This window comes from Physeter macrocephalus, chromosome 4 (assembly GCF_002837175.3).
Source record: "Physeter macrocephalus isolate SW-GA chromosome 4, ASM283717v5, whole genome shotgun sequence".
Lineage (NCBI taxonomy): Eukaryota > Metazoa > Chordata > Mammalia > Artiodactyla > Physeteridae > Physeter > Physeter macrocephalus.
Genome location: NC_041217.1, coordinates 17,209,765 through 17,221,441, shown reverse-complemented (window position 1 = coordinate 17,221,441; position 11,677 = coordinate 17,209,765). Strand labels below are relative to the sequence as shown.

At 36.1% G+C, this 11,677-nt stretch overlaps 1 protein-coding gene across 3 annotated transcripts in view; it reads right to left on the bottom strand.

Moving 5' to 3' along the window:
• RRP15 (ribosomal RNA processing 15 homolog) overlaps positions 1 to 11,677 on the bottom strand; it is a 46,605-nt gene that overhangs the window by 7,791 nt on the left and 27,137 nt on the right. The window contains exon 5 of one of the 3 annotated variants that reach the window (XM_007126130.4): positions 8,716 to 8,781. The exons of 1 other annotated variant lie outside the window; for it this stretch is intronic. In XM_007126130.4, the coding sequence (XP_007126192.2) occupies positions 8,716 to 8,781 (66 nt within the window). Of the gene's footprint in view, positions 1 to 8,715; positions 8,782 to 10,872; positions 10,924 to 11,677 lie in introns of all 3 variants that reach the window. One more of the 3 variants, XM_028488340.2, reaches the window with a different exon arrangement.

Below are 11,677 nucleotides of genomic sequence, written 5' to 3'. Positions count from 1 at the left end.
ACACTAACAACAAAAGATCAGAAACAGAAATTAAGGAAACAATCCCATTTACCATTGCAACATAAAGAATAAAATACCTAGGAATAAACCTAAGGAGGTAAAAGACCTGTACTGGATCCACCTCCTACAGTAATGGAAATAAAAACAAAAATAAACAAATGGGACCTATTAAAAGCTTTTGCATTTCTCCGAAGAAGACATACAGATGGCTAAGAAGCACGTGAAAACCTGCTCAACGTCACTAATTATTAGAGAAATGTAAATCAAAACTACCATGAGGTATCACCTCACACCAGTTAGACTGGGCATCATCAGAAAATCTACAAACAACAAATGATGGAGAAGGTGTGGAGAAAAGGGAAGCCTCTTGCACTGTTGGTGGGAATGTAAATTGATATAGCCGCTATGGAGAACTTTATGGAGGTTCCTTAAAAAACTAAAAATAGTTACCGTATGATCCAGCAATCCTAGTACTGGGCACGTACCCAGAGAAAACCATAATTCAAAAAGACACATGCACCCCAATGTTCACTGCAGCACTATTTACAATAGCCAAGTCATGGAAGCAAGCTAAATGCCCATCAACAGACGAATGGATAACGAAGATGTGGTACATATATACAATGAAATATTACTCAGCCATAAAAAGGAACAAAATTTAGTCATTTGTAGAGATGTGGATGGATCTAGAGTCTGTCATATAGAGTGAAGTAAGTCAGAAAGAGAAAAACAAATATCGTATATTAACGCATATATGTGGAACCTAGAAAACTGGTACAGATGAACTGGTTTGCAGGGCAGAAATTGAGACACAGATGTAGAGAACAAACGTATGGACACCAAGGGGGGAAAGTGGCAGTGGGGAAGGGGTGGTGGTGGGATGAATTGGGATATTGCGATTGACATATACACACTAATATGTATAAAATAGATAACTAATAAGAATCTGCTGTTTAAAAAAATAAACAAAATTAAATTTTAAAAAAGAATATACTGGATAAACTTTAGTCAGTTGTTTTTAGTGTCTTTTACAAAAACAAGAAGCTCTGGGGAAAACAAGATGATTCTGCTAAGACACAATGCATGACAGGACAACACTGCCTGGGTGTGGTTTGGTTTTTAGTGCCTGGGGCATTGTCCACATTAATAGTATTTCTCATAATCCTCCTGATATGATCACTGGAGAAGAGTGGGAATTGAGCTTTTTCACTTATTTCTTTAAAAAAAAAAAGAAACTATTCAAATAAAGAAAATTTAGGGGAAAATACCATTAATATCCTTGAAGAGTTAGAAGATTATATTGCGTCCACAAAGCGAGAACAGTTACTATTTTAAAATAAACATTAAGAGAATAACAAAGAGCTTGAAATTTAAAACACGATGGCAGAAATAAAAAAAATTATTATAAGGGGGAGAAGATAAAGTTAAGGAAATCATGCAGAAAAGAGGAAAAAGAAAAACGTAATGGAAAACAGAAGAAAAAGTAAGATAATCGGAGAACCAGTCCAAGAGGTTTAACATACAAATATCAGGTCTACAGACAGAGATAAGCAAAAATGGAGAGGAGGAAAATTGATGAAATACTTCAAGAAAACTTCCCGAAAGTGAAGGACACACATTTCCAGAGTGAAAGGAGCCCTCCTGAATGTCCAAAACACTAAAGAAAAATTGAGCCACATCAAGGACACCATGTAAAATTTCAGAACAAAGGGGTGCTAAAAGAACGTGCTATAAGCTGCCAGAAAGCAAACAAATAAATCACATAAATACAGATGATCAGGAATCACAATAAGATTCAGATTTTCCTACAGCACCACTGGAAGCAAAAAAGCAATAGATGAATGCTTTCCAAATGCTAAAAGAAAAGAATTTCCAATTGAACATTTAATACCCAGATGCACTGTTATTCAAGTGTGAGGACAGAATAGAGGCACTTTCAGACACATGAGGTACCCAAAACTTTACTTCCAATTAAGCCTTTCTCGAGAAACTACTGAGAATGTCCTCCACAAAAAGGTGGAGTAAATCAAGAAGACAAGGACACAGGAAAGAAAAAAATAAGGACATCCAACGCAGGAAAGAGAAGGGCATGTCCAGGATGAGACTGAATGGAGACTCCAGCACGGTGACTACAGTCAGGCAGGGAGGAAAGCTTGCAGCAGTGACCTCGGGAAAGGCTGCTGAGAGCTGTCATCAGCGGCCAACTGCCACAGTCCCATCATTTTAACTGGACAAAACCCCTAGAGGGTACGCTTTACCGAAACAGTGGGAGTAAACCAAGAAAGAAGAAGATACAAGATCCAGGAAATAGGGAATCCAATCCAGCAGACATTCCAAGGATCAGAAGAAATTTACATCCCAGGATGACAACTGTGAAGCGGCCCAAGAGAGCAATCAACCCAGAAAAAGGAAAATAGAGGATTCTACGAGAGAATGTCTCCAAGAAAGTTTTTATAATAGATACATTACCTGAGGTAATTTGATTTTGAAAAGCTAAATAAATTGTGGAAGTTAAATATGAAAATCAAGGCAATTACTCATTTCAGGAAAAACAAATAGAAAGGAAACATAAGTAAGGAATATTACAATCTTCAGCTGTAAATAATACTTGTACAGGCATAATAATATATGTTGAACACTGAATTAGCAAAAAATTATAAACTAACTATATTGAAAGGACAGCCAGGAGGAAACAGACTGTGTAAGAGGAATGAAATATTTGCCTACAATAAGAGAAAGCCGATAGGTAACACCCCAAATTGACAAATCAAAAGATCTGGCTCTGTGATAGCTGGGAATATGAGATGTGGAAGTGCCAGCAGAACTAGCCACAGGAGCCAGCTGTCCTGGTTCCCCAGGTTGCCCTGGGGTCAGAGCTGTGCAGAGTAGACAGAATGGGGCAGAAAACTGCTTTATTTGATAATGAACTTTTTGGCAAAATGTGGTCTTTTAAACTACATGCCTAAGTAAAAATTAATTTAAAAAGGAAAAAACAGGACAAGAAGGAGAAAACCAACTATTCTTCAATCATTTCCACAAATCCCAAGTTTTACAAGCCTCCTCCAACTCTTCCTAAAAAAATCTCCCCCAAGAAACCTTTCTGGTTTTATTAACCATAATGATTCTGCTGTCCTTTCTAACTTACTTAATGAAAAAAAGAATTATACTATGAAGCTATTATGTGCCAGACACTTTACATAATATTCCCTTGCTTCTAATGCTCTTAAGTTTCCTAGCCAGACTGCCATCGTCCTTCTCATCTTTAATAAGGAAACTAAGGGTCAAAGAAGTGAAGCAACTTATTTAAGTCAGAGTTAATAAACAGCTGAGTCAATACTTAAGTTCAGATCCATTTGATTCCAAAGCCCAAGTTCTTTCCATACTACTACACTGCTCTACAACTTAATCAATATGAACACAATATATTACTAAGTCATCTGTTATAACCTAAAAATTACACAGTAGAATGAGTACTAAAGTACACTGAAAATAACTGAATACACTTTCAGATAATTTCCATGAAAGTCAAAACTTGGGCAAATTACCTCACACAACAGATTTCCATAATTTCAACTTACTGGATCTTTTCCATAAAGATGACTTAACCATTACGTAAAAAACTTCCTAAATGCTTGGAGCACCCACAAAGAAAAGGTGGATCAGAGATTAATATAAGAAAAGGAGAAAGCTTGAAGCAAATTCCAAATGTGTCATTTGTTGGTAAAATTTGCCTAGGGTGATCCCTAGAGAGATTTCATTAAATGTTAAGACATCATGAGAATTAAAGGTTTTTGTTTTATTTGTAAAATAGAAGTAGTGGCAATATGATGTATTATGTTTACAACAGGAATAAAAAACCAAGAGTTCTGGATTTGAATCACTGTTAACCACACAGACTACAACACTACAAACGAGAAAGTTAGATAGAGGTTCGAGACTTGAAAGAAATTAAATGTACTTCCCTTTCTTAACCTTGGTATAAGTGTAATGTAAGAGACAGTTAACCATATTGCACATGTGAGGCACAGATATTTACCACCATCAGATAGAAGTTGTTTTGACATCTAAGTCTGGATGTCTTGACATCTAAGACTGGATTGATAAAAATTTAGCAGCTTATGAAGTCTGTCAGGGTTACTGCAAGGCAGCAATGACTCAATGACCTAAAGCAACCTACAAGACAACTCTCTGTGCCTACATCAACTGAAAAATAAAACTGACTTAAATGCAAAAAACTTAATGAAAACCATATGACGCAAGGAAACAAAATAGTCCCCACCCTCACTGGCCTGGTTTTACACAATTATTTAATCAAGATCATACAGAAGCAGTCTGTGTTGATTTTGAAGATGAAGACAACCCTTAAAAATGTTAATCAGCTTCCATTTCAAGGTTCAAACATACACTGGCAGCTATTGAAAAGAAAACTGAAAACAGAGGTTTGGAATTATTCATTAGTCTAATACCAAATAATTAAGAGCTTAACCTCATTTCAGTTTTGAAGGGGGAAAATTAAAGTCAAATCCTAAAAAAATAAACATTATAATCATATCTAAATTTAGCAATCAGCAATAGCTGATTTCATTGCTTTCCCTAAGAAGAACGTTCTGTTTTCATTTTAATTTATTTTCACCTAAACTAAAAAAGGTTCATACCACTGGTTAAATTCACCTTAATACCTTTGTTGTTGCAAATTTTTGTAAGCTATTTACAACTGTAGTTAGTAATCTCCCCTACATTTGTGAAAGGAAAATCAAAATGGAGTCAGTATTGCTAAGAGAGCCCTCTAAAACACAGCCAAGGGGCCATTAAAGAAGTGTGACTTATGCACATCTCAGCCTGGATGGAATCTGACCCTTTGACCTGATGAAGCCATCCAGAACATCTACCAAAAATTCGTGACAGCATAGCTTATCTACTTATTGGACCCTACCCTAAAACAACTCATGATTTATTAAGGACAAAAATATTTTCTGACTTCAGTCAGAGTCAATCACAATTCTCGTCGGGTGACTTTTAACAACCTCATGGCTCTTCACCTTTATGATGAAACTTTCTCTTCCCTGGAACACTCTTCTGGGATCACCCGAATCTTCTGCATCTCCCAAAGTGCAATTCTTAAGACCCCAAATAAACTCTTTTCTTATTTGCAGACTCCTGCTTCTTCTTTTTTTTTTTCCCTTTTTTTTTTTGGTTGACATATTAAATCCTATCTAAAAGTTCTGCCTGTGAAATGAAGAGTATATTAGAAATCCCTTTATATAAAAAAAAGTATTCTGGTAGAAATCAAAAGAAGTAAAACATAGCCCCAAATTTTTAGAATTTAAATAAGAGCACAAATGATTTTCTAATTGTGCAAGACACTGTAACATCCCTCTAAAGAATTGAAAATTCAATCATAAAGGATTGAAAATTTTCAATCTAGAATATACGAGAATTCCAATGAAGAACCTACTGATTCAAGTTTATATGAAAGATCCCAAACTCAAACTTTTCTCTGATGCTCAAAGAATTCTTAATAAGCAATTCCTACTTGTCTTTATCAATTTTCTTTAACAATTTTTGCCTTCTCTATTCCTTCACAAGCTTGTTTAACTCTTTTACTAGGATGGTATTCCAGGCAACAAGCCCACTGGGCTTCAGATTCTTGTATAGTTTACAAATTCAAATGGGTAATTTCTAAGATCCAAGCAAACTAGACAAGCATTTAATAAGAGATCCCAGGAAAAAAGATCAAGATGCTGAAATCATGTCACCTTTAATTACAGCCCAAGCACATATTCAATGTACAGAACTCTCTAAGAAAACCTAATTCTGCCTGGTTTTCCAATAATTCAGGCCTCATATTCCTGGAAAACAAGCTTTTTTGATGCAATTTTTTCATCCACTATACTGTTTTTTGTTTTTATTTCATTTGCTGCCCTTCATTTTACTATGCACTTAACACTTACGTCCTTGTTCAAAGTGGTTCTATCTGGTTTCTTCTGTTCTAACTTGCTATCTACATACATCTAGCTCCACAAAATTAAGCCTTAGGAAACATTCCTACATCCCTGATTTTCTTCATTGTTTATATTCTCTTAAGAATTGTTAAAAGCTGACTATACTGCCTAAAAAGACAAATAGTAGAACATCTCAGGGAGCCTTTTGACACAAGTGCTCTATACATTTTCATACTCAATTAGGATCATGAAATATTTAGAATACACTCTGCCAGTCAGTCTCTTAAAGCACATCCTTATTCTTATATCCACTACATTACATAGTACATTAATGAGAATTCAGATTTATAAACCAATTAGCAGAGCTATGAATTTATCTAGAAAATAGACACCAATGTTTTAATATCACAACTTTGTTAAAAGCTTAAATGAAAAAAAAACCATACATAAGCCCCTCCTCCATGTGAGGACACAGCCAGGAAGACATGTCTATGAACCAGGAAGCGGGTCCTCACCAGCCACCAAATCTGCCAGTGCCCTGATCTTGGACTCCCAGCCTCCAGAACGTTGAGAAATGAATGTCTGTTGTTTAGGCCACCTAGTCTGTGATAATCTATTACAGCAACTTGAATGGGCTAAGACAGCATGTTACCTGACTATCTCCTCTTCTGAAATATGAGGGATGATAATAGTAAATACTCTCTCCCTCACATATCAAATACACACACAGCCATAAAGGTCATTGATATAAATAAATGGCTGCTTTTGCCAACAAAAAACTCCTTGTCATTCTTTTAAATGTAATATGTGATTATTATTATCCCTCCATTCTTCTCCTTAATTTCTTGAAGTACTCAACCACCAAGGTCCTTGCAGCAATGAAACGTACAGACTTCTTGCTAGTCCAACACTGCAGTTAGTTTATGAGACGGGGTATCAACAAGGAAAAAATTTTTTTTTAAATGTGGAAAAAGTTCTTTGTAAAACCACGAAAAGCTATACAAACAAAACTAAGTTATATCTGGTAGATAATATGCATACTATCAATCAATCTACTGAAGTCAACAAAAGATTAAAAAATAAATGGATTGTCTCACTAGAGTTTCTTGTACAAATGGGTGATTCCAAGTCTGGGACACAGGAAGTTCAAGGTTTGGTCTGGGACATCTTGTTATCCCAGAAAGCAAGAAGTACTCAAAGAAAAATGGGGTCATGTCAAAAGGGCACAAGAGCCAGTTTGCACTGGTTCCCATTACCTCATTTGTGAATTTAAGCATCAAAAAGCATAATATGTTTGTAAAATATTGAATAAAAATTCTTATGTCCATGATACCAAACAAAAAACAACAACAAAAGGCGGGAGGAGAGAAGGTTCTCTTGCCAGCCCTGGAGATGACTGCTAACCCAACTCCTCACTCCAGAAAGCAGTAATTAAAGGGAAGGGAACATTAGCCCCCATCTTTAGGAAATTAAATTCATCCCTAGAAAAATAAATAAATAAAAAATAAATGAGAAAATCACCATTCTGTAAACCCCAATGACATAACTGTTTTAGACAAGGATCATCACTTGATGCTAAAGGGCAAAGGAAAGATGGAGAAAGGTATACTTGCTCCTTCCAAAGTTAGTCATCCCAGAAATTACTTTACAACTGTAGGGGGAAAATGCACTTTTAATAAGGGACTATTTATTACCACTTTAACCAAATAAAAAACTACCATCACTAATATGGATGTGATACAATAGTAAGTACAGAGCATCTAAGTATCACACCTATGAAATAGGCCAAAAGAGTTTAACCTAAATCCTAACCTTTAGTCCTAACTTCCAGCCTACTAAAAAAGGGGCATAGAGGAACAAGTTAAAAGATATAATGACAAAACCATCAGGCAAATTCAGAATCTGGATTCATTCTTCAAGACAACTGGCTTGTCTCTTTATATATTCTTCTTTAAAAAAAGTAGGATGGGGTGGGAGAGGACAAGGGACTGGTCAAGAAGAAAAGAGACCAGGATACAACCAAATGTACGGTGTGAACCTCGACTGGGTTCCAGTTCTTGAAGTTATAAAAGAATCCTTTGAATTCTGTGGTATGTGAATCACACGACAATAAACCTAATTTTTAAAAAAGAATCTCTGGGACAGTATAGGGACTACCTTCAAATAATCACCCCAAACAAACAAAAACTAGATGGAGAGAGGATAGGCAGACAGCTATAAAATAAACACATGGACAAGTGCTAACAATTTTAGAAACTAGGTGACAGAAATACTGGTCTTTCACATGTTTTTCCTGTTTGAAAATTTTCTATAAAATAACTGAAAAAAAAAAAGGATTCTAAAATTTCTACTAGGCAAACAATGATTAAATGATATCCAATAACTTTAAATTCCTTGATAAATGCACAGAAAGTCAATTCTAACAGTAAACCTATGAAGAATTTTCTTCTCTTTCTTTCTTTTTTTTTTTTGGCCACACTGCGTGGCTTCCGGGATCTTAGTTCCCCAACCAGGGATTGAACCCGGGCCCACAGCAGTGAAAGCACCGAGTCCTAACCACTGGACCCCCAGAGAATTCCCCAAAGAATTTTCTAAATGAGTCTAATGAGTTTCATTAGACTGGTAGTGAAGTGTTTTACTATAATATTTTATCTTACTTCCTCCTTAACCAATTTTAAGGAATGAGATTTTAAAGTGGGTCATTCCCCAAGTGCTACTACATAACCAGTGAAGGGGAGATGAGACCCAGAACTCAGCAAGCTGCCTTGCTTACCTCTCTGTCTAGTCTGGGCAGGCAACACTGGGGCTCGCCAGACAGCCCCTCTTCTTTCCAGTTCATCTAGGTGAGAGAATGGAGACAGTTTTCTGTTCTGCTTCTAAAAAAGTACCTCACTATTTTAAGCACACAGGCACTAATGGCTGAAAGACAGTGCAGAGCACAGTGCAGAGCAATACAGACTAGGTTTTCATCCAGAGTCTGTCAATTATTAACAGTGTGTCCCAAGGCAAGTCATTTAATCTGACTTTGGGTTTCTCATCTTTAAATGAGAGTTCTAGTATTTCTTAAAATGATAATTATATAAAAACACCTTCCATAGTACCTGGTGCAAAGCAAACAATAATAAGGCCCCTCCCAGCCCATTTACCCTGTCCCTACCACTAATGCCCTGAGTCATCATGTACACACAGAACCCCCGACTGAGGACATCTGTGATCTTCTAATGTTCTGCGCACTATTCACAACCTTGAGAACATTCAAATAGTAGGAAAGCACCCACTTAGAAACCAAGTCCCCCCTGCTAAGGAAAATCTTGTTAAGTTACACAGTTCAACCACAACTTGAAGTGTGGGGTAAGAGAAAGTGGCCACATTTCTAGGTCCTCAAAATCTAGTTTTATCATTTTGTGAGAAGTATGCATTAATAGGCCAGACACACCTAAAATGAGAGAGAACCTTCCAAATCTAAACACAATTTTTATTTAATTATTAGATAATTTTTGGACGATCCAGTAATTCAGCAGTAGTAACAACAGTTTCCTTTCAAACTAGCTTCCAACTTCAGATTCATCTTTAACTATTATCTGTTAGGAAAAAATGAGAACTGACTATAAGAAACTCATTCTAATGACATGCTAGTGCAAACACTTATATAGTGCTTACCAGATGCCAAGCTTTCTAATTCTAAGCACTTTACATATACTAAATCACTTGACTCTCAAAGTATCTCTGTGAGGTCGTTATATAACGCCTAGAATGACTGTCTTAAGCAGAGAAGCATCCTAGCTTTGGTGTGGGTAAGCAACCCATCTGCAGTAAGTGGCAGACCAAGTATTCTGAACCCAGGCGGTCTGCTTCTCTAGTCTGTGTGTAAAATAATTCTTTTGATTTTTAAAAATGTACCATAAGTGCAAACACATGGGTGTAAGACACACCTTGTGCAGGACATTTAAATTAAAAAAAAAAAAAAAAAAAAAAAAAAAAAAAAAGAAAAGAAAGAAAGAAAAAGCCTCAACCTCACTGGTGAAAATCCTATGCAGGCAGCCACTTCAGTCCCTTCAAATAGAACATTTCTTCAAAGCAGGCCAGATGTACGGCACCACTATTAATTTTTATTTTAACAGTAACTAAAGATTGCCACAGCAGCTCCATAATTATATTTTTCACTTATACCCATATTTCCCCCATGTCAAAGGCTGCATGTTACCACACTGCCAAACATAAGTTCACTTTGATTAAAACTGCTGTTCAAATCAGAAACCACCCTATGTTAAAATTAAACAGCATATTTTAAAAGTGAGTACAAAGAGAAACTGGCTTTAGACTGTTCCCATCAACAGCAAAGTGTACAATCGCGCTCATTCTTATTTCAAACGTGGAGTCTCTCTTTTGTCTAAACTCTAATCTATTTAGGCATTTTCAGTAAACAAACATTAAGCTGAATTCTTTACAAAGTGAGCATTCCACACATGCCTGCTAGAGCCGCTTTTATGTGAGAATAAAACAGTGTTGCCCTGCAATGTAGGGGCAACTTAAGGACAGCATCTTCCTCCACCCCCTTGCCTGCCTTCCACACCCCCAACTCCTTTTAAAAACTGAGGCCCGAAAATGGCCGGGGGACCACCTAGGAACCTGTGTGAGGAGTCCCTCCATTCCTAGGCTTTCTCCCTTGGGAGGAGAATTCAGTAGGTCTATGAATCAGCAGGAATGCACAATTTTAAAAGTACACGGCAATTCAGAGTCTAGGTCTAAGTTACCAAGATACCAAAGAAGCCAAGGTATTTCAAAAGAATTCCCACCACTAAACACGGAGCTGTGAAGAAATCACATGGTTGTCATTTATGAGAAATGTATGAGAAACAGAGCCTCCTAACTTATCTCTCTGTTTGACACTTAAAACACTCATATCACAAAATCAGAAAAAAGTAAATACCTAGTCTCTTCCAGTAACTTTTCCCCTTGATTTTGATTGAAGTTTGTTGTCCTGAAATCAGTAAGGAAATTACTTTCTAACAGAAACTAGCTAGCACTTTCTCTTACTACAAAATTATTATTGCGGTTTCATTTTAACAAAAGCCCAAATTGATATACTGACAATTTCAAATAAATGAAAACATTGCAGGAAGTCTGTAATTCAAGAGTGTTAAGTAACATATAGTCAATGATCTCCTAACAGCAGCCAATATACTCTCCTTAGAGACTTAACAGATTTAAATTGCATCACCTTTGCTTCTGGGCCACCTTTAAGGTGCTTAAGTTCCAAGAAATCTGACTGAATTTTAGTCAACTTTTCAAGAAAAGAGCAAAAGGAATAATCACAACTTTGAAAGGTAAGGAAAAAAATTAGCAGCTCTAATTATTAAAATCTTGATTATTCAACATATTGGGAAAACATCACTCTAGACTGGTATGTGTTCTGAATGGGGGAAGGAAATAGTAAGTATCCCGTTGTGTGATATATCCACACAACGGGATACTTACTACTCAGCAATAAAAGGAATACAGTATTCATGTAGTTCATATAAGGGAACCTCAAAACATGTGAAGTGAAAGAAGCTAGATGTAAAAGACGATATATTGTATTATTTCTTTTATATGAACTATCCATAAGTTTTAAGGATTAAAACTATTCTCTAATGAAAACTTTTCTTATACAAAATGTAAGTTTTTGTTGCTTCCTTAAACAGAGTGTCCTAAACACAATCTTATCTTTTTTTTTTTTTTTTTTTTTTTTTGCG